Consider the following 24,471-nt stretch of genomic DNA (forward strand, 5'->3'; position numbering starts at 1 on the left):
GCTAGTGACATCATGTTGCAACTAGCAGATAAGCAGCAATGGATGCATCCACACATCACAGCAAGCCATGAACCCTTCCTTATTAAAGCAGCATGTGTACAAGCAGTGCACTGATAAGAGACTGCTTGTTCCCTCCTGCCTTTTGCTTCCCTTCATATAGTTATGTAAAGAAGCCATGAAGCCACAATTCAATAGTCTCCTGTCACGACTGAACCCCAAACTATGGATAATTTCTCCCAAACAAGAAAAAGTTGGGAAGCAAGAAAAAAATCAACTTGTGAATAGCAGCTTTTTTCTTAGCAATCAATTATAGTCCTACATTCAGGCATAACCAGAAGCGATGCTTGACTGCAGCTACCTAGTTTGCTAGGTATGAAATGGGAACAAATGGAATGCATGCTGCTCTGCAAGCTTCTTGGGAAAAGGAAGGGGAGGGGCTCCTGCCCAAAACAAATGCTTAGCCATGGGTCCTCAAAACTATGGCCCATGGGCCCCATCATGCCCATTATACCGCCCCACCCCAGAGGTTTTGCCAGCAAGCTGCTGCCTTGCCCCACACGCCCCCCCCCCCCCGCCTGCCGTGCCCCCCTGCCCCGCTGTGTGCGCCCCCACCCCCCGGCACTGCCTTGGCGGCCTGCGCCCACCGTCGGCAACTGGTCCCCTGTTGGAAAAAGTCTGAGGACCCCTGTGCTTAGCTATACAAATTGCACTTCACTCTGTGCAATTTCAGTGTCACATGATCGCAGATCAAACACACCTGCTTCTAGAAGGACCCAGAGTTTGCTGGAGAGCATACGTGCTATAAACAAACAGCATCATGACATCTAGGACTGAATTTGCAAAACAAGGTAAACTATATATAACTTTGTGCGAACATAAACCTCTTCCTGAAGGCAGGCTTATGAACCACTCCAACTAGCCATGACTTGCAGTAAGATCTAAATAAGCCCACTGTGGCTTACTGTGTTGTCCAAACTTAGAAAAATATAGTCCTGTGCCAATTTTTTGTAAAGGTTGGGGACTGGAAAACACCCTTTGCAGAAGAATCTTCAGGATATTGGGGGGGGGGGAGGGGTTATGTGGCCATGGGCTGTCCTCGCTTTCCCAAGTGTTAATGACACAGAGGCACTTTTTTAAAGTCAAGCCACAGCCAGAGTTAAAGGGCTCAGCATGGCTCAGGGAAAGGAAGTACAGAAGGGTGGCACATAACCCCTGATGTGTCTGTTCTGCGTCAGGCACAGAGTCATATTAATCCTGGTGCATGGTTAAACCTTCCAAGGAGTTTAATGTGCAGAGTGACCCCAGTCAGTGTGTCCTAAGCAATCAAAGCTCACTGCAATACAAACAGCCATCTTTAGCAACAACAGGGACTTTTAGAACAGTCTTCAGGAACATCCCCATTCCCATCCCATGAATTACTAAAACACAAACAGCCGCAAAGTCTCTGCACTTGAGAAGGAAGCATGATCAACCCATTAGGTGAATGCATTTCTGGCTGCTACTACCACCTTCTTCATCCAGAAGCAAAGTTTGGACAAGAATTTAATTTCTATACCACCCAACATTTGAGGAACTCTGAAGTGAAGAACAGAGAAAGGCACAGTACACAAATTTCAATATTACTTCTATTACCTGTATTATACTTTAAATGTTGAATCTCTTCCATTTGAGAATACCTGTAAGATCTAATCAAAAACAAGACTGGACCAAAACCCAAATAAAGAAAAGCAAAGTGTAATGCTACCACAATACTGAACAGGGAAGAATGGGCAAGGGCACACTAGAGGAATGGTCATTGTGCTTGGGCTTTGCCTGGGGAAGGAGCTGCCTGTAGGGTGGATTTGATTTGATTCGACTCAAATTGATTTAAACCACTAATCAGAAAGACTAGATTTAAATCATGATTTTCTACATAACAGTGCCTGCCTGCCTGCCTTACTCGTAGGTAGAGGAACGTCTTCATTAAAACAACATTTTTGCTGTGAAGAGGCATGTGAGTTCTGCAGACACCAATTCACAGTTTTGAGAACTGTAAAACCAAGCATTTGTGATAATCTCTTCTGGGCAGAAAACCTGCCTAATCATCTTACAGAAACTTCTGGAAGAGCATGACATTGTAAATGGATTAATGAAATTCATTTACCAAAAAAATTAAACATTGCATGAATATACAGCCTCATGCTACAAAATTAAAAATTAATCCTTATTTCATGGTGAATAACCTTTGGACTATGAAGCATTTTAAACAGAAAACTATCTTTAGATAGATTTTTCCTCAGAAGCATTTTATTTAAAAAATCTGAAATAATTAAAAATAAATTTAAGTTTTAAAAATTGTATTTTTTAGAAATATCATAGATTTTTATCCCCCCGGCTGCATCACAGGTCCACAAAGCCTTCTTTTTCATTCATAGAAATGTAATTCACTGTGCATCCCCCCATGTTCCATGCTGAAGTCCTCATGTGGCCCTCAAGGTACAACTGCCCTATTCTAGAAGCTTCAATTGGTATAAAATGCAGCAGCTAGCCAGCTAACTTAAATGATATCACAACCATTTGAAGATGTAACCACCACCCCATACAAGTTTTCAAAGGCTCAAACCTACTCAGGTTTAGACAGACAAAAAAGGCTGCCTGGGTCATACTGGGAGATGGAGGCCTTTTCTCTGTCTTAGTTTGTACAGATTGCACCTTAATTTTTTTTATACTACTGCAAGGTTTTATTGTTTTAAATTGTCATACACCATCTGGAGGGCTTTTTAGTAGGCAAGATAGTAAATAAACATTAATAAATGGATAAATGACTAAACATACATACAGTTAATTCCACCAAATACTATTGACATAAGTCATTAAGCAAGGGAAATGAACGTGGGGCCACCACTTCCTCTAAAACTAGATTAAAAGCAACATTCATCATCTGGTTCATCCAGAAATTCTTGGATCTATTTGAAAACACTGCCCAAAAACAGTAAGTCAGAAACAGGTCAACAATATCCCAGGTAATTTTCATTTCTGCTGTGACAATGGGATTGCACCTACATTTATAATAGTTATATCCCACCATTTTCCTAAAAAGAACTCAAGGCAACTGACATAATCCTTCTCTCCATTTTATATTCATCACAACTTTGTGAGGTAGGTTAGGTTGAGAGTTAATGAGTAACCCAAATCACCAAGTTAGCTTCATGGGCAAATGAGGATTAGAATCTGATCTCCTGAATTCTGGCTGACAACTCTAACCATATGCTACTTCTTTTAAGGCAGCTTGTACCCTTTTTGCTCACATAAGTTTCCACTGCTATCACCAGAGTAGCCATTTTTCCTTGTTAGCTGCAAATAAGGATACAGTAAGAGCCATGGGGTACCTCTGGTCCAGCATTCTGTTCACAGAGTGACCAACCAACCACAACAGGATCCCACAGGGAGGGCTGGAATGCCTCCTACAGCAGTATATAGTACAATATAGCAGTATAGAGTAAGGAAGCCTTCTACCATATCATCTATAGTCCATACTGAATTGTTTTACTTATTGCCACTCAATGTAATATAGGATGCCCAGATAGCCTTAAAGCTATGGACTGTAGCATACAAGTATGATCACATACATACATACATCTCCCCACACACCCCGCAATGTATACATAGGCACACTGCCTCTGAAACTGGAGGTACCATCTAGCTATGAGAACTAGTGGCCACTGAGATTCTACTTCTCCTACCTGCTTCAACTTTGTACTGCTCAGCACTCCAGAATCTGCTTGGATGTGTAGCAGTACACAAATCCTATAAACAACAACAACAACAACAACGAAGCTAGTATGGACAAGGAATCAGTGAAAAATGAGCATCTGAAAGCATTCTGTCTACATATTCAGGCAACAATTGAAAGTATTCATAGCAAACAGAATGATCTGCAAAGGCTAAGACAAGTTTGGCAATAGAGCTAACCATATCTTGTGATATCTCCATTCCTTGAAGTTTTTTAAGTAAAACTGAAAAGGCACTATTGAGAAGGATTTAGGCCCTTGTATCCAGTGCTAAAATTAGGCCAGATAAGTTAAGGAACACTTCCTACTTTGACTGCTCAAGAATTAATAGGAAGTTGCTGAACCCATAGTGAATCCCACCCCGAAAAGTCACCATGCATTTTTACAGTCAAAGTTTAGCTTTGGATAATCAACTGGGGCAAATGTATAGTCAAATAAAGACAAGTGAAATTAAAGCACAGAAATCAGAATAAGCCAGAAAAAGGAAATAAAGGCTTCACTGATTAAACATTCACAGCTATTGTCCACAGTAGTTCTAGTTTCAACTAATTATAATTGGCATTTCCTGATTCAGAAACTTCAGAGGTGATATGGAAGGTTTCATGGCTCTGATACCTAAAAAGCAAAAAAGCAAATAAACAGTATTGGACATAAGAAAAATTTCAGAATCCACATTGCTGTATCTTTCACTAGGCCAATGAAAAGATCACACAAAAACAGTGCAAGGTTTCACGATTTCTCCATACTCTTCTTCAAGCAAGATGTTAAAAAGATGGCAGGAGTGGAGAGAAATGGTGAAGTCACACTGTGAATCAAAGCTAATTAGTCCCAGGTGCAGTGTGGGAAGAGGAAAAAGAGTCCAAGAGGTCATGGGTTAGAGCCAAGAGCATACTATCCAACAACGAAATGTGACACAAATTACTCAGAAGAAAGTCCCAGTGGGTTCAATGGGGTTCGATCTAAGCTATGCATGCCTACGATTGTAACCTAGCTCTAGCATATACTTAAGAGCCTCTGTCACCAAGCAATTATCTTCATATCTACATATAACATCGAACTGTCCAACATCACCCTGATAAAATTCATTAGTGTTCTACCTTGCAATATGTTGATTTTTCTAAAATATTAACTGTATTTTTAAGTAAACTACCCTGGGATTTTGTTGTTGAAGGGTGCATATTCCCTAAATACATATTTAAAAACCCAACTCTTTTGAAGCAGAGGGCAAGAAATAAATGCAGATGAGTTAAACAGATGATGTGCAGCTCATTCAAGAAATGAGCATTTAGAAAACTTTATATTGTATTATCAGTGTAAAAGCACAAGATTTAAGGGGCTTACATTTTTAGAAAACATAACATTTTACAGATGGGAAAACGTAAGTTGATTCTAGATCTCTCGCAAGAACTCTATTAATCAATAGCAGAAAAAGCAAACACATGCAGGCAGAACAAGCAATCTACAGAAAACTTTTAACCATTTCACAGAGGATGACTACAGGACAGATAATTATACACACAAACCAATGGATGGACAATTCTGTGTTTCAGCGCTATTACCACCAAAGACGTAAAAATGAAACCCACTAAGATCTACAAAGGGAGAACTAAACTAGAAAACTGCGTGAGAGTGCTAGTTCTATTCACTGCTGCCTTTCCCCACCTCATGAGCTATCCCTACATGCTGCCACTGCCACCACCATTTCTACGTAATGGTGGTGCGGCAATGCTAGACTCAGTGCTCAATAGCATGCCTCTCCACAGGCAACTGGGAAAGCAAGAGCAGACAGCCCTTCAAGCAACACTGTGTCTCCTCACATGGGACCAAGGAGAGTATATCTGTCCATAGGCAGCCATGACAGATTTCTCATAAGCTGCACCCAACAGGAGAAAGAAACTGCTGGGTCCTAGCTCCTGCCTTTGAATAGTTGAACAGCTGCAGGTCAGCTGATAGAACAGGTTCTAAGGCAGGGGTAGAGTCCCAGAAACACTCCAGAGGTTGCTTAACCTGGCCTCAACCACCACAATCAATGGTCAGGAATGATGGTAGTTGGTAGCTCCACAAATGGAGGATCAAAGATTTTTCACCCCTGCCCAGTTTCCTCCAAGCTCTTAATACTGGTATAAGAGGAGAGCAGTACACAGCACTGCTATTCCTTCACAGCAAGGCAGCCTGCTCCCTTATTGGCCTTCTAGCTTGTCCAGCTGTTGATCCCCGGTTCACCTTTGCCTGGTAAGCTAAATGATAGTCAAGCAACAAAAAGCATAGTTGTTCTCATGTTTGCAATGTAAATTTGGTTTTACATAAATCTATGACAAGTACTGCCTTTTTTGCATTTCATTCTATTTTGGTCCTTTTGTTTACAGACTTATTTTCCCCTGTACCCAACAACATGTACCTGCCAACAAGCTAGAAGGCTTGAGGAAGTATAAGCCACAATATATGCACCAGTCTTAAGCACCATAGAAATTTACTATTTTTAATTCCAAGTAATAATGCAATCCTATAACCTGGGGCTGCCTGCACAACATGTTGTGGACACCTTCCTAAATATTCAATCACCAATCATAGGTTGTCATATTGCGTGAGCATAGCTAGTGAGGATTATGTAAAGGTTAAACAACCTGCACAAAACCCTAGAACAGGCCATGGGCATATCATGACAACACAGGTTTGGGAGCCGAATATTCAGGATGGCATCTACACCATGTTGTGCAAATTTCGTTTCTGTCTACTAACAAGTACAACTGAGTTCAATATAGTTTACTCAAATACAAATGGGTATAGGCTGCAGCCTAAACATACTTAAAATCAGAACTTCTTATGACTAACAAAATAAGCTGTAATTAAATGTCAAAGGCAATAACTAAGTCAGTTGTTAGCTCAGTTCTTTACATACAAGTATCACTGAAAGAAGAGCACATTTAACTATCAGATAAAAAAACATTCACTGCAAAGCCCTAATTAACTTTGAAGCATATACCCAATCACAAACTCTGCAAGGTAACAATACTTCTAAAAGTTCTTTGATTCTCCAGCATCTTTTCTAGATGAAAGCAAAGTCACGGACAAAACAAAATAGGGGTACAATTAGCCACTTGTGTGGTCACTGAAGGAAAGAAAACCTCCAGGAAAATAATGGAATTCCACTGCCTCCTTCCAACCATCACTAATGTTTCTTTCCTAGATCTCAGAATGTAAATCAGGAAAGACACAGCTGCAACAATTTGTGCCACATGGACAAATATAAACAACATACAAGATCTGCCAGCCCTATAGTAACACAAATACTATCATGTAAGAAGCCATAGCCTCCACCTTAACATTGGTTATTTTAAATGCTGCTGTTGCTGTTACATAAAGGTTAAGCAACCCACACATAACCCTAGAACAGGCCATGGGAATAAACACAACAACACATGCTTGGGGACTGAACATTCAGGATGTGCTGGAAGGAGCAATTTTATGGCCCCTCAAACATTCTCTGATATTCTAAGCTGCAGGCTATTTCAAAGACCCAGAACCAAGGTGAGAGAGAGCACTCTGTCCCTTTCCCCATGCCACCACCTCTTCAATACAGAAAGAACTGTGTCAGCTGCTCTGAGGGGTCTCTGAGGGGTCATTTCCCAACTTTAGAGGGGAGTTTCAGTGGGAGTAGAGGGAAAGAGTCTTGAAAAGCCAAGATATGACCCTCCTGTCTCCCACTCCAATGCACCTGCAATGTAAGAGACTTCCTTATATTCTACTTTATTGTGTTGCAATAAATGCATCTTTCATTACATACCACTTTTGTACATTTCTTTGTTAAGCAGAAACAAATACTGGTTTAATTTTCTTTAATACCTGTATAATAGACTAGAAGCCATGTTAGGAACTTAAGAAGGGGGGCAGCATGACACAGCAACAACAGACATTAAGCATTCTGACAGCTGAGTACTTGATGGAGGAATGGAGAACACTGCGAGACAACATATGATCCGACTTAGGATTGCTGCAGTGGAGGCAAGAAATTACATGGGCACAGACCTTTCCCCAAGAGGACAGAAAGAAAAGGCTGTGTCTCTGTTATATTGTAAAATGATAAGATGATTTGGCAACAAACAGAACATGGGAGGAAAGAAAAAAATAGAATGAAAGTTTTATCAGTAAAGCATAGTATTTTATTATTGCTATTAGTGAAAGCAGCTATAAAATCTTAAAACTATCACAGACTACAAGCAAAATCAGTGCAATACTGTTTTCCTTGTTGTTCAGTCACAAAGTCATGCCCAACTCTTCTGGACCCCATGCACAACATTCCTCCAGGTTCTCCTGTCCTCCGCCATCCCCCGGAATATGCCCAGCCCCACACCCACCTCTCCAGGGACCTCATCCAGCCACCTCAACCTCTGCCATCCCCTTCTCCTTTTGTCTTCAATCGTTCCCAGCATCAGGGTCTTCTCCAATGAGTCCTTTGTTCTAATGAAGTGGCCAAAGTATTTGAGCTTTAGTACCTGACCTTCTAAAGAGCAGTCAGGGTTGATTTCCTTTAGGATTAGAAACACAGAAACAGAGCGAGTCAGAAGGGGTCTCCCGGACCATCCAGCCTGACCTCCGGCACCAGTCAGCTCCACTCATGACATGCCCACCATGTGCATGTCCAGCCTATCTTTGAACACCCTCATTGATGGGGCCTCATCATCAATCAACCAGGATTGACTGGTTTGATCTCTTTGCAGTCCAAGGGACTTTCAGGAGTCTTCTCCAGCACCACCATTCAAAAGCATCAATTCTTCAGCTCAGCCTTCCTTATGGTACAACTCTCACCATACATTACAACTGAGAAAACCATAGCTTTGACTATACGAACTTTTGTTGGCAGGTTGATGCTTTTTAGTATGCTGTCTAGATTTGCCATAGCTTTCCTCCCAAGGAACAAGCACCTTTTAATTGCAGTCATCATCTGCAATGATCTTGGAGTCCAGGAAAATTAAATCTGTCACTACCTCCATTTCTTCCCCATCTATTTGCCAAGAAGTGACAGGACCAGATGCCATGATCTTAGTTTTCTTAATGTTAGGTTTCAAGCCAATTTTTGCACTTTCCTCTTTCACCCTCATCAAGAGACTCTTTAGTTCCTCTTTCTGCCATTAGAGTGGTATCATCTGTATATCTGAGCATGCTGAAATTTCTGCAGGCAATCTTAATTGTTTTCCTTGCAGGAAAGCTGTGCATGTTTTTGGGACACACACACACACACCTGGCAGCAGTCACATATGTTTTAATGAAGATTGGATTACTGTAATGTGTATGTGGTATTTCATCATAAACCAGGAATCTAAACTCGTGTCCCTCAGAGGATTCCGACCCGCTGTCCTCAGACAGAGGCTGCAGGGTTAATGATTCAGAAGATTCAGCCACAGAAAGGCTTCTACCTCCCCAAGAACGAATTACCCAGAAAGATTCCAGAAATTGGCTTCCCTGTGTCCACAGATGGTTGCCTTACTCTCCTCAGACTCTCAGGACTTGGGACCATTAAGTCCTTAGCATTCCCAGGTCACTCTTGAATAATCACAGCCTAAGACTGTTAAAACAAGCCAAGTCCCTTTAGGAGACCAAACCTTAGTCTATAAGGAGGTGAAGCCAAAGAACCCAAAGGCAAATGAACTCCTATTTAAGTGTCAGTCTAACTTTGCTCCTTGTTGGGACAGAAAGACAACCCTGTTTGGCTTCCAGCCCCACTTGGAGCTCTCCATGGTGCTGATCTTTTCCAGTCTTGCTCACCTGGCCTAACCTGAGCATTGTTCAAGGTCTACTCAATAGCAGATTCCTGTGATCCAAGATACGAAGCCTGACACTAGCAGAAGCTACAGCCTAAAATGATACTACCTCAGAAAATCACCTACAATATGCAGCAGCATAACTGAATCAGATTAGTCAAATGGAACATACAAGCTCTTTGCTGTATCAATTGGCTACCAGTTCCATCCTAGGTGTGATAAAATATAAATCAATATGTTTAAAATTTTAAACAGCTTAGAACTACAGTACCTAAAGGACAGCCTCATCCAGTTCAATCCTGCTCAGATTTTAAAGACCTCAGGAAGGCCCACTTACGAGGTGCGTACAGAAAGTAATAATATTTTAGAATTTCTTTTACTGAAAATTTTCACAATTGTACATTGTCTCCTTCAAAGTATGCACCTTGTGAGTGTACACAACGCTCTCAGCAATTTTTCATTCTTCATAGCATCCCTGGAAGTCTTCAAGTGGGATGTCGTTCAGAGCCTGCGTAGTGGCTGTATGGACATTATCCACTACCAAAATGCTGTCCTTTCAAACCTTTCTTCATCTTTGAGAGTATGCAATATTCGCAAGGAGCCAAGTCAGGACTGTAGGGTGGATGGGGAAGCACTGTGGTGTGTTTTTTCAGCCAAAAACACGCTGACAGCCAAAGCACTGTGACTCGGTGCATTGTCGTGATGAAGGATCCAATTTGAACCTATCTCAGGATGCACATGAAAAACTCTTTGTCTCAAGCAACCAAGAACTTCCAGGCAAAATCTGTGATTCACAGTTTGACCAGATGGTACAAATTCCTTATGGGCAATTCCACGTGAATTAAAAAAGAAAACTCAATGACCATTGATCTGACTTTTGATTTGCTCATTTGAGCTTTCTTGGGGCGAGGTGCCGAGGGTGTGTGTCATTCAGAACTTTGTTTCATTGTCTTGGGAACACCCAGAATTCATCTCCCATGATCACTCTACTCAAAAAATCAGGCTCTCTTCCCAAATGGGCCAACAGGTCTTGGCAAATGGGTTGACAGTGTTCCTTCTAATCAGGTGACAAGTTTTGCACACACTTTTCTCATGTTCAAATCCTAAGTCAGAATTTTATGAACAATTGACTTGGTAATTCCCATTTCCTCTACAATCATTCTGATAGAGAGCCACTGATCACAATTGAGAGCAGACCTCACTGGATCCACATTCTGTTACTTTTTTGACAAGAGGGGCATTCTGATCACTGTTCATCTTCAACACCTTCATGTTCTTCCTTGAAGGCCTTGTGCCATCAGTACACTTGTGCAGATGATAGCCCAGCTTCTCCATAAACTTTCCTCACCATTTCCAAAGTTTCTGATGCACTTTTACCCAATTTCACACAAAATTTTATTGTGTACTGCTGTTCCAAACTTGCTTGCATTATTCTTAACATGAGGCACTTGAACAGGGTGTCACCAAAAAAAAATGTGTTGACTCTGACAGGGCTGGAATGCAACTAATCAGTGTTCTAACATATACCTGGCACCCCACCCCAGCGTCTCTCTTCACAGAGCCCTTCTCAAGCATAGTAACGTCATTCTCATTACTTTCTGGACACACCTCGTACCTTAATCTGAAGCATAACTGGTGTAACATATGAGATTGCTTTCTCTGTTGTGGACACCCACTCTGTGCAACTCCCTATATCCTAGAACTGCCTTCTCCAACCTTCTGCCTTCCAGACATGTTTGGACTGCAACACCCAGAATTCCCAGTCAATGGCCCTGCTGGAGGGGGACTCTGGGAGTTGCGGTCCAAATGCCTCTGAAGGCCACCGGGTTGGGGAACGTTGTCCTAGGAGATCTGCATGGCCACCTCCTCATGACAGTACATACACCACTTGCAGATGTTTTTGTGCAGGCAAGCCTTTTCCCTGTAGGCTGACAACTTTGTTTGCTGGTTTCTCTTCTTTCTCCAAGCATTCACATCTCTTTTCTCTCCACTGCTACGTTGTTGTTGTTGTTGTTGTTGTTGTTACAGCATTTATACTGCTTTTGTTCTATTTAGTGTGCATTGGTTTATTTGCTTTGTAAGTCATTCTGGGAGCTTCAACTTTTGAACTAGAAAGGTACAATATATATATTCACCTGTCCACTCTGCATTTTTGCTCAATAACAGTTTTCCAGCATCTAGCTGATTTGCTTTGGAGGGGGAGGGAAGGAAGCTGCAGAGGGCACAGCGTACATCATACTCTAGCCTCTGCAGTCCCCTGTCTTCCCTAGAAAACACTTTTTACTTCCTTTCTGAAATCAGAGGAATCTAGCATGCTTCTTTCAACTTGGGCCACAAGAGGGGAGGGAGGGTCTGAGTATGAATTCTCAGCTCCAAGGCTGGAGCAGTTTCTGACCTCATTTTGGGAATCCAAAATATCTAATGGTCCCTGAAACAATGCCTAGAGGGCATAAGTTGCTCCCTTAAGACCCTTTGTAAACAATTACAAAATAGTAACCTTTGTAATTTCATTATTTTTTCACTCAACGTAAGTCTGCAATCCAAGTCTTCCTGCATCATTATCCAACATAGTATGCATGCCTAAAATTTAATTCAAAAGAATAGATTGTAGATTGAACATCATCTTCTATGAGTCTTGACTGATTTAAACTTATTTTAGAGGCACAGTCTACTCTTGCAAATATCTGTTTAAACCTACTGATCTCCAGAGACTGATAATATATTCAGCACTGCTGCTCAGGACATATTGGCATGGTCACCTACTGACTCAGTTCAATCATAATTGTAAACTATGGTCTAGTGTTATCTGCACAAACCTTGGGCTGATTATCTCCCCCCTACCCTGGCATAGCCATAAGATCAGAATCTAATTTTTCAGTAACTGCACTTTAACATTACTTTTGTTTTTGCCCAAACACAGTTAAAACCAACCACATTTTTTGGGTTCAGGCATAAAACTAAACTGAAGTTAGTTTCAAACAGATACCAAAGCTTCTGATCTACACTTCACAGCTATCTCAGAGAAGGGAGAAGGTGCATGAGCCCAAGGTATGTGCAACATAATGCTAAAGCCATCATTTAACATTATGCCTACACAAGGACATTTTTACCACTCAAAGTAGCCATACTTCAATATAAAGCTCCTGCACGGAACTGCCAAACTACATTTTTCAGAACACTTCATTCTGTACAGTTCAACTTTAATCAGGACTGTAAGTTCCTTTCCCACTACAGCTAGGAAATTAGCACAGGAAAAATTAGCTCAGTGTGACTACTGCAGTGAGTGGATCATCATAAATCTCACTTTCTGCACTTCATGAGCTACTGAAAAGTGTACAGAATTAAAAATAAACCTATCAAAAAAACAAATGACACAGCAAACTGGACAATGAAAAAAACAGAGGAGGAAAAATCCCAAACTGCATAAGACATATTAAACAACAGTCAGGCCAAATGTCTCCTGAAATAAAAAGGTCTTCAGGTGTTATGAGACAAATGGATATTCCAGGCTAGGGTGTTCTATAACGTGGGTGGAGCAACAGAGAAGTCTTTCTCCAGCGCCCATTAGCTGAATTTCTGATAGTCTCTCCCCTGATCTTAGAAGCTAGGCAAGTTCAGGTGGGAGCATATGCTCTTTTAACTATCCTGGTCTTAAGCCATACAGGATTTTAAAGGTAACAGCCAGCACCTCAAACTGGACCTGAAAAAAGATCAAAGGACAGTGCAGTTGGCCTAACAATTGCTACATGCTCCCAAAAACAAAATGGCCCAGTTATCATGCTCACTGCCACATTCCTTAAACTATGCAAAGACAGCTGCATGCAAAGTGCTAGAGTAATTTACAATCTTGTCTATGCTAGTCATGTGGTCAAAAATAAATTTAAGAGCTTTTCTGCTTGTTCAATTGATGTAACTAGTTCACTCAAAAGTTCAGCAAAAATGGTTTGACAGCCAAGAGCTGCATCTTTACCCAATACCAGCAACCACTGGAGTAGCTATTTACACTCACCAGACACTGCTGTAATTATGTGATTCATGTGTTAAATTTGTACGTGACAATTTTTAAGTGCAAGCTGTATATGTATCATTTATTAATGGCACTCAAATATGCATAAATTACACTTTTGTGTCAGTATATGATTCACACATGGGCACCTTTCAAAAATGGCATGCATATGTATTTTGTATTGAGTAGTATGTCCCTATGTTCAGAAATTGTAAGATCATGGAAGCGATCCTCCAGGATTAGATCAAAGGCCTACCTAGTCCAGCATTCTATTTCCAGAGTGGCCAAGTAGATGCCTATGAGAAATCCAAAAGTAGGGCATGAGAAAATAGAATTAGAAGTACCACTTATGTTTTACTTGAGAAATACTAGTTCAGTAATTTCCTTTAGCACATTTCTCTGGGTGCTTCACACAAATTGAAACTTAGTAAAAGAAACAGCTGCTTTAGCTGCTGAACCATTTTTAAGGAAGTCAGTGGCAAGGTTCATTTTGGGCAGTATGATATGCAATTAGCTTAATTAAATCAACTTTAACCTGTTGAACTTAAATTGCCCATTTCTGATAATGCATCAATGCTGACAGATGGTCACATACTTTATATACCTTCTCTCTGATAATGCACATGATGCCTTCTGACTTCATTGTCGCAGATCTTCAGATATGGTGGTTATGCCTCAAAAAAACAAAAAACTGCTCCCACATGTTTCACAAAGAGCATGGAATACTTGCTCTAAAAACACAAGATGATAATTTTTTTTACAGAAAAACCTGGCTCCACCGCATTGGAAAACTACTCATTCTGAATATTAAACAAGCATTTATTTCATGCTTAACATTCAATGTGGATAAAACAAAACAGAATTCCACTTAGTCAATAAGCAGTCTAATCAGGTACAGGCCATCTGATTTGTTCTGGATGGTGCAAGTGTGCTTTTGGATCCAGCGCTGCTCCTGGATGTCCAGGTGGTGGGCAGGACCAGGAATGTCTTCATCAAACTTCAGCTTGAATGTCTATGGAAAACTGTGACTTAAGATGCAATCCTATGGTCTCCAATCATCATCTGAAAGGCCATAGGACTCTTCAGAGTCCCTGATTCAAGATCCTGTAATTCCAGAGCTGACCCCACACACACTCTTCCTCAGTCATCATGGACAGAACCGTGCTGGCTGGCCCTATCACTCCAAGTTGCAACTGGACCTCAGACGGAGAAAAGGGGGCATGCCAATGGCAAAGAGGCAGCTTGGCCCAAGGCCTTATGACAGTTCCTATCAGCATCCCTGCCCCTTTGCCTCCCTCTCCTGGACATCCAAAAGCATCCATCTATAGCAAATACTCATCGCAAAGTGCAAGGCTACAGATTGCTGCCATCACATCATTCTAGTCATAAAGTACACATAAACCTCTGAACTGAGAGGCTTATAAGCATCAAGGCTGTGGGCTACAGGGTTCTACCTTCTATCACTTCTTGTTTAGGCTACTGCAGCATGCTCTGTGTGAGGCTGCCTTTGAAAACTGTTCAGCTCCTATAAGACATAAGCTTCCCTAAGGCAGGGGACCCACCTCCCCAGGAAAGTTACAAGGACTCTTTCCTTGTTGACTTTGGTTAGGGCCATCCAAACTGTATTGTTCCACCTGCTGAGTAATTCGACCCAATTCTGCTGTTTTAAAAAGGTCTTTTCTTATTTGCTTAGTAAGCTATTTAATGAACTGTTTTTTATGTTTTAGTCCGAGTAGTACTTGGAGGCTCTTTTGGGCCACGGGAATGGATTAGTCTTTTTTCTAGGCAAGAAGTCTTTCGATATGCTTCCATTCAATTGCTGAAATGAAGCTCATGGGTGACCCCCCTCTTAGGTATTCATTGCTGTACTTTTAAGGTACTTAAGATGTGCATTACAATTTAAAACACAACACTTGGAGGATCTAGACACCAGAAGTACATAGTATGTTTAAAAAAACTCAAATAAGTAAATAAATCACAAGAACAACAAGACTGCTACCCATGAGTTTTCTGAAAATAAGCTAGTGTCATTAAGATCTAAACAATTTATTCCTATGCATTCTACAGATCCACTCCTGTAGAATACTCCAACTAGCTACTTATAGTAGTGTTTGCATAAACTACTTCAGTTTAATAAATGCCTTTAAATCTTTAACTCCTGCATTATTTATCCAAAGGGAGGAAACCATAGAAGGAACCCACCAAAGTCCTCTCTAAAAACAATGAACTAAATTTGGATTGTGAGTTCCTTAGGGCAGGATCTTGTCCTTCTGCTTCTCTGCAAGCATCAGGCACATCAACTGTTATGTGCTGTCAAATCATCCCCAATTTATATTGACCGTGTGAATGAAAGCCTTCCAAAATGTCTTGTCTGTGATGGCCCTGCTCAGCGCTATGTTCAAGGCTGTGGCATCTTCTTTAGTGTCAAACCATGTCATACCAGATCTTCCTTTTCTTCTTCTGTCTTCAACTTTCCATAGCATGGTTATCTTCTCCATGGAGTTTTGCACATTGATACTAATATATAAATAAGGATGAATCCTACACTATTTTCAGGAATAAGGCCTTGTTCTCCTCTGCACTGTCTCTGTTTACTGTAGAATACAACTGTAGGAGTTATTAGATATCTGCACATAACATCCTGAACATGATACTCCAGAGTGCCAGTTATTCCTGTTCTTGAATATTAATTCAGAATTGTGTAGTAACTTCTACTATAATATTTGTAAGTCATAATCTTGTGAATGATAGAAATTTTTAAGCCAGGCAAACCAGAAACTGGGACACCTATATTTCATAACTTAGATTTCTTTTTCTGTTTCTAACCTTTGTTTCACACAAAGCACTGGTAAAAAGGAAGGCCATCAATACTTGTTTCCTGGAGCAAACATTTGCTACATACAGTAGAAGACTACCACACTTTGCCCTGGATTTTCCATATATTCTACTCTCCTTAGTTAAGCTTGAAACAATTCACTGATCTGTACACAGTAATGAGGGATACATTTTGGAAAATAATTTGGAGTATGAGACCTCTTTATGGGAAGTAAGCTTCCCTTTTAATGTGATGGGTTCAGATTTGCCTTTTGTCTCACAATATATACATTCTGAGTTGCATCTAATTGCCTTTTCTCCAGTACTATGGCCACAGTTGGTAGAGCTGCAATTCCACCCTCCCCTCACACACAATTTGCTCTAGAGGGTTGGGAAAGCCTTCAAAACAGATCTGGGCACATGGAGGGAACTGCAAAGGATGAAGGGGAATGGAAATTCCTGCTGCCCAAGTAGAAGATTGCTTGTGTGACATGGCATTTAACTCTTGCACTTTCCATTATTTTTTTTTCCATTCTAAACACTGTATGCAACTTATATCCAGAACATATGCACTTCATTTTCTATCACACAAATAGCTTTGTGTCAAAGAAGATGTGCACTATTTGTCTATTCTGTTTATTAAAGAGCATTCATGTATACTAATGTTCACAATAGAAGTTTAATTTAGTTTTCGAATCTCTCTCAGGGCTCAGCTCCAGGAGTTTAGTACAATGAAGAGGCAATCCCAAATACTAGGCAAGCAGGGCAAAGGATTGTTGGCACACTCTAACTCACAAGTTTTCATCATGACCTCATTCTGTACTAGTTTTGACTGGCTTTAAAAAGAAAAAAGAAAAAAGATGAGACTAGAACTAATATTTCCAACAGTAACAATACAATAGCCAAACAGTGAAGAGTGTTTTGAAAACTCTTAATGAAACCATCTGAACTATAAAGCATGAGTACGAGAATCTTCTGCAACCCCGGCAAGACTTGCACACACATCTTCAGTGGTGGTAAAGATCTCTTCCATATGCACTCTCCAACTAAATCAGATCTTGCAAGGGGATGGGAAGAGCAGATAAAATTTTGGGGAGGTTCTGAGCTCTCTCACATTGTCCAAATCACATGTGTTACATGTAGAATGCTACGGATTGTATTTATATTGCGAGCCACACAGAGAGCCTAGGTATAGGCTTTTGTAGCAGCATATAAATCCATTACATAAATAAGACTGAATTATCATTCTTTGTTATCATTACACACTTGTGCTGGGCTTAAGGAATTCTTGATGTACCACAGTGGTTTTTTTAAGAGACATCATGATTGTTACCAGCATTCTTTCCAAGATTTCAGGAACCAACTAAGATGGTTCACAGAACGGTCAATTGCAACTATACAGTTTTAGAAACATGAAACAAAGCAAGTCAAAAGGAGCCTCCCAGGCCATCTAGTCTGTCTCCTGGCTCCAGCCAGCTCCATTCATGCAATACCCGACATGTGGTTGTCTAATCTTTCCTTGAGCACCCTCACTGATGGAGGTCTCAACCACCTCCCTTGGAAGTCCATTCCATATCCTAGGGGTCCTAATTGTCAAGAAGTATTTCCTGACATCCAACCAGAAGCCTGGTTCCGTGAGGTCTGCCCATTGGAATACATCATGCGTTCCACTGCAGGGAAAAACACCCTCCTCCACATGACATTCCCTCACATACCTATAATTCGCTTAAAGAGCCTCTCGAACTCTCCTCTTCTCCAGGCTGGAAAGACCCTGTCCCCTCAATCTCTCCTCATATGTCATCCCTCCCAACCAGGCTACCATACTTCGGCGAATGGGGCGGCATAGAAGTTCCCCTAAATAAATAAATAAAATACTTGTGACCCTGTGCAGAACTTATTCTAACCTAGCTATGTCTCCTATAATCTGGAGCCCAGAACTGGACACAGTGCTCCAGCTGTGGGTGCACCAGAGCCATGTAGAATGGCAGTGACACCTCCCTAGATCTGGAAGCCAAGCTTCTGGCCATCCATCCAAGGGTGGCATTTGCCTTCTTGTCATGTCACACTGCTGGCTCATGTTCAGCCTGCTGTCAACAAGTACCCCGAGATCCCTTTCCCAAGTGCTGCTCTCCAGCCACTTGTCCCCCAACTTGCACCTGCAACACTTATTTTTGTGTCCCAAGTGCAAGACCTTGCACTTATCCACATTGAATTCCAACCTTTGTCCTCCACCCACTTCCACAGACTGTCCAGATCTAGAACACCTGCTCCTCAGTTGTAGCTGCCACCCCTCTTTGGTATCTTCCGCAAATTTAGTCAGCGAACTGGTTATCACTTCCTCCAGGTCATTGATAAAAAGGTTGAACATAATCAGTCCCAGAACCCTGGGGGACTCAGGGTCAGTTCCCTCTCTTCTCTTGTCTCTTTTCCTCAAACAAGTGCAACAAGTCTTAAAATAATTTAATACATAATTAGAAGACTAATTAAGTATAATTAGCTTTTTCCCATTACATTTTAAAAATGTTCAGAATGCCCAACACAGATGCACACATTTTCAGGAAATAAGTCTATATTCAATAAAACTTATCTGCAATATCCATTTCAGATGAATCTCAAAACTAAGGAAACCTACCATACCCCCATTGTTTTCCTCTTCCCCTTCAAGGTTATGTAGCAGTCAAAATATAAAAAACCCCCTATGTAATCAACCTATCAATGCAATTATCTCAGCGCTTACAACTGTTAAACTAATCAAACACATTCAGGAATAATTTACAATGTCCATGAGACTTACTCATGATCAGATAAACAGAACCCACAATAATGATCTTCACTTAGGATCAGAAATAGACATATCAAATTATCACATGCTACACAGCTGATAAATATGTTTTTTGACAACATGCAATAGTTACAAGTAAGTAAGCAAAACAACTAGTAAAGCAACATGGCAACAAGTCAGGCTAACCTGCACATTTTGCTTAATTTACTCTCTACTGCTTAGGTCAACATTTAAATTGTGACCCATATCCATAATCAAATCTCCTCCTAAACATGTAACTGAGAAGTACATTTATGCATATTTACCCAAACAACTAATCAGACATGGCACAAGTTAAAAACATAACACCTAAAATATGTTTACACAGAAAAACCTCAGTTGTAAATGACCAGAATAAAACATTCTTCTACATAACAACTCTTTAAAAATAACTATGCACATGAAGGAGAAAAGACTATTTGCATCCAACAAATTATTTTCCAACCAATGGGGTGAGAGGCTCGAAGCAGAAAAGCAGATGTGTCTGAGAACTGCAACCAACATAAAATAAAAATAATTGCATGGATATGTAGAGGATGGAGAGGGATTAAACAATGCCTAGAATCTGAACAGATTGGATGCTTTCTGTGTTTTACCTGACAATAATAAGCCCGAGGCAAAGAACAGTCAAACCTTATGACCAATATAAAACAGGAAACGAACTACTACTCTCTCCTCCACCGTGACCCCAGCCTTCCAAAACCGAGGGGTTACTCCAGTTCAAGACCTCCACTCCGAGTCGTCGTTAGGCTCTCCCTCGTTTCGAGCGAGGCGGGAAGAGAGAAGAGGCGCTTTACTCCTTCCATGCTCCGAGCACGGCCGCGCAGCCCACCAGCCGGCCTCGCCGGAGCATCGGGAGAACGACTAGGCCGTGGCTGCGGCTGCCTTGGCGGAGGGATGAAATTCAATGGGACACACGGGGAGGGGGGCACGCGGAGCGGTGTTTCACTTCGCCCACCTCCCTCCTCCACTTGCCCCTCTGAAGGTGTGGGTGGGGGCAACTGCCCGTAATCCGCGTCGCTGACCCTCCCGATATTTCGAGGGATGAGGAGGAAGAACCGTGGGGGAGGAGAAAGAGGAGCGACGAAAAGCACTCCCATCCTCCTCCGTTCCCGACCGGCCGCCTTCGTATGCACGCTAATTCGGGAGTGAGCCCCGGCCGAGCCCGGGCTGGGCCCTGGCTCCTCGCGGGATCCATGCAGAGGCTGCCAGCCTGAAAATCTGGGAACTGGCCTTCCGCCTTTGGTTTTGCAAGGCAGAAGCCTCCTCGCCGCTCCCTCCCCACCCACACACCCTTCCACAGCGAGGCCGAGTGAGATTTTTTTTGGGGGGGGGGGGCTCTGGAGGACGCGGTACCCGCCATCCCTCCTCCTCCTCCTCCTCCTCCTCTCCCGCCATCATTTTTCTTTGCTCCCCCCCTTCATGCGGAGCGGCATGTGCAAAAGAAAAAGGGGGTCGGCAAAGAAAAAAGGAAGCATAATACAGAGACAGATCTAGATGCACAGGGCTTGCCCGCCGCCGCGGCCTCCGACTTACTCTCGTTTAACACCTCCAGCAGCTCGGCACAGGTCTCGCACATTGTTCATTAAACAGCAGCCGCCGCCACCGCCTCCTCCTCCCGATCATTGATTGATCCGCTCCCGGTCGCCGTTGATTGATTGATGGAGTGGCGGGGGGTGGGGGAAGGGAAGAGCCGGTGGGGGAGGGGCGCCTGAGAGAGAGGGGGGGGGGGGGGGGGGGGGGGGCCCGGGGGGGGGGGGGGGGGGAGGGAGGAATAACCGTAAACGGGGATGGGGGGAGAAGAGGAGGAGGAGGAGGAGGAGAGGGGTGTGAAAGTGGCTTGTGTCAAAAAAGGGGGAGAAGGTGGGGGAAGGGGAGACTGCCCAATGCAAATGAGCCTGGCGGCGGCTGAGCTTCGTCGCCAACGAGGAGGAGGAGGAGGAGGAGGAGAAGGCGAGTCACTCACTGGCTCCCAAGGCCTCCACGCGCCGCCATTTTGCTGAGGGGGATAGAAGGAGGAGGAGGAGGAGGGGATGGCACGGCACGAGGGAGGGAGGGAGGGAGGTGGGGCGGGGACGGCAGGGAGAGAAGGGGGAGGGGCGCGCGCACGTTCGGCCCGGCTCGGGTATTTCCGGGTGGTCCAGCGGGAGGCGAGTGGGGGGTGGAGCTCGTTCTCCGCGTGGGGCGGGACGAGCGAGCGGAGTGCGGAAGAGGAAGGTGGGAGGGCAAAATGGTGGCGCCTCCGCCCCCGTAAGGCGGGAAGCGTCCTGGCGCCGACGTCATCGCCTCTCCGTGGCAGCGCGGCGCGCCTGGCTGGGACGCATCTCCTCAGGAGAGCCGCTCGCCCGCCTTCTATCCACGAGCGGGAGAGACGTTTGGTCGGGCGCGCGGTGGCCTACGCTTACTTTAAAATAAATGAATAAATCTATAAATGAAATAAGTGCTGTCGCGACGTGACGCGCGTACAGAGGAAATACCGGTGCCGAAGTGACGAGAAGGAAGAGGCTGGCTGAGTGAGGGGAGCCATTGGGAGGGGGACGCGCGCGCGCGCACCGCCCTCTTGCCCCTCCCCTCGTCGCGAGCGGCCGTTGAGGCCGCCAACGGACAAGCCCGCGGCCCCGCCGCCCTTGAGGGACCCGCGCGGGCTGTATTTTTGCCCCTTTTCGAGACTTCGGTGCTTGAGTAATTTACGGACGGCTTCCTGTGCCTAGAAGTGTGCCGCAGTTTGCTGTACAAATGTAACCATCTGAGGCATACATGTTGTAGTGCGAAACCTCACAAGAAGGCCTTGTCCGTGGAAACTCAGTTCAAATATCCAAATTCAACCGTGCTATGACCCTAGCGACGTCTCTGGGGCGGTCCCCATGAGGCTGGCCATCCTCTATCTCCTTAGCTTGGACTAAACCCATTTTAACTTAACAATAAGCCCTTTTCAACTTAAAACAGCAGTTATCAAACTTCTGCTCGGCAGATTACTTGACAATTGAAGGTCTCATCACACAAATCAGCATGGTTCATATTTTAATAACAGTATACTTTGTCACATTTTTGTAGTTCTATTACTGCTTTTAGCTATCTTGGACACCAATTTTTGTCAAATGGTGGGACATAAATGAAAATGCTAACTGTTCAGCACTTGTCGTCATAAGGAACATGATTTTATTATGAAAAGGGCACGCTGCATTTCTTAGTCTGTAAAATAACCCATTCTTGGTCAAAACTAACTCGGTCTCCACCACTGAGTATAAATAAATGACCTGAACTGTTCCACAACTTTTCTGTAATTTTCCTGAATGAAGTTCACTGACCAAACTGCCAGACCAATTTTACACTCTGGTTGTAGGTTGCAGACCTAGACTGTAGACCCATGGCATAAAGCATGTACAGTTTGTAACATGGTTGATTTTTTTTGTTAGCTCCATGCAGCAAAAATCAATCTGACATTTATCCTAGTTCACAAGTTCTTTCTCAGTATGTTACCAGTATATAACCCGCTTCTGTATGATGTGCAAATCAATAGGTATAACTTTCATTGGTTACATTGGCAATCACTGATACATAACCAGGCCTAAGAAAAACCCTTTTCTAGAAATCGGCATGTGTGAACCCTTGAAATGTAGCTGACATGGACTAGGCACCAGCCCAGAGAAAACTAGTTGGCACCTGATGGATAATAGCAGCTCAAACAAAGGACAATTCATACCAGACCACCCCATCCTCCTCCTCCTCTATGTATTAGCACCCAATCCTCTCCTTCAGAGCATCTTTTTTGGTGTCCAAGTAGGAAAGATCATGCCATTGTAACTTTTTCCTCCTGTAACCTATTGGAAAGCATTACTTGTGTTATGTGTAACCCTCCATTGATCAATGTATAAAAGGGCCAACTGAGGATGCCACCAGGTGCGCCATCTGGAACGATTCGTTGGTAGCTGATTATTCTCAAGAATAAATCCTTTAAAAGAAAACCTTCCTCTGTTGAGCATTTTGGGTATACCCAGACCAGGGCAAGGACCATTTGATCAACATGTATGGGGGAAGGCATGGGTGCTATCTTTTGTAGCAATGCTTCCAATGTAAAGTATTATCCCTTGCTTCATCAGAAGTTTGGCCTTTCACAATACACTCCAAAAATGTAGTTTTAGATTGAAATATGTAGCTGCATAACTTGGAAGTAGCCTTTTTTCATACAACGGAAGAGGTCCCCAGTTGGAGGAATCAGAGGGGTCACCCAGTGCTGGGACCACAAAGTGGAAGAAGTGGTACAAAAGATGCCTTTCATGCAGAGAATGTCAGGCGTTCATAGGATTTCATCCTTAGCCATGGTTTTGTCCAGGTGTGGAAGCCAAACCTTGGCAAAGGCACTCTGGGACATGGCCATCACCTGAACATCCAAGAGCAATGCAAGATTCATAAGGACTTCCAAGTTGTAAACACATGCTCCTTCACAGGAACAGCAAATCCAATTCATTGCAAATTAAAGAGTCAAACCCAGATCAGACAAGTTTAAAGCGTTTAACCCAAGTCTTCCTAAAACCTGATGTCATCTTGTTGTTGACATCATCTTCCGCATAGGATTCCTCTCTGAAGGAGTCTATCATCTTTTTAAAATGTTCTGTATAGTTCTTCTGCATATTGTTTTCCCCATCCCTTTATTTTCTCCTGGTCAAGATAGAATGTTCCCTGTTGGTTTTCAGTCTAAGTTTGAATTTCCCTTTGATTTCTGGGACCTTCTGGAAGAAGTTTCTTGTTTTTCTTCTTTTGTTCTTCCCATCTGGACTCATTTCAATCGAATTTCAGGCCAGGGTTGGGAACGGAGACTGCCTTGGTTGTCCTGTACAATGACCTCTGTTGGGAGAGGGACAGGGGAGACCCTGTTGATTCTTCTAGATTTCCCAGCAGCTTTTGACATCATTGATCATGGTGTACTTCTGGACAGGTTAGCCAGGATAGAAGCTGGGGGCACTGCTTTGCAGTTTTTCTGCTCCTACCTGGCTGAACATGTCCAGAAGGTGGTGCTGGGGGATAGTTGCTCAGGTTTCACAGGTCTCTATACTATCTCCCGTTATCTTTAACACTTACATGAAACCACTGGGAAGGTCATCAGGAGGTTTGGGCTGAGGTTATCAGCAGTAGACTGACTGCACTCAGCTCTACCTTTCCTTTGCATTGAATCCAGGTGAGGCGATCTCCATGTTGAACCAGTGTCTCAGTCCAGTAATGGACAGGATGAGGGCCATTTATTTGTTTAGGACTGGACACTGTATTTGGGGTTTTAATGTTTGTAAACCACCGAGAGAGCCC

General features: G+C 42.9%; 1 protein-coding gene across 3 annotated transcripts in view; it reads right to left on the reverse strand.

Moving 5' to 3' along the window:
• The window catches only part of USP34 (ubiquitin specific peptidase 34), a 133,421-nt gene extending 112,566 nt beyond the window's left edge, over positions 1 to 20,855 (reverse strand). For 2 of the 3 annotated variants that reach the window (XM_044429321.1, XM_044429320.1), the window contains exon 1: positions 20,707 to 20,855. In XM_044429321.1, the coding sequence (XP_044285256.1) occupies positions 20,707 to 20,749 (43 nt within the window). In that variant the 5' untranslated portion in view covers positions 20,750 to 20,855. The remainder of the gene's footprint in view (positions 1 to 20,706) is intronic. The other variant, XM_044429323.1, reaches the window with a different exon arrangement.
• Positions 20,856 to 24,471: the final 3,616 nt, after the last annotated feature.

The sequence above is a fragment of the Varanus komodoensis genome, unplaced genomic scaffold (assembly GCF_004798865.1).
Source record: "Varanus komodoensis strain SLA01 unplaced genomic scaffold, ASM479886v1 scaffold2, whole genome shotgun sequence".
Taxonomy (NCBI): Eukaryota; Metazoa; Chordata; class Lepidosauria; order Squamata; family Varanidae; genus Varanus; species Varanus komodoensis.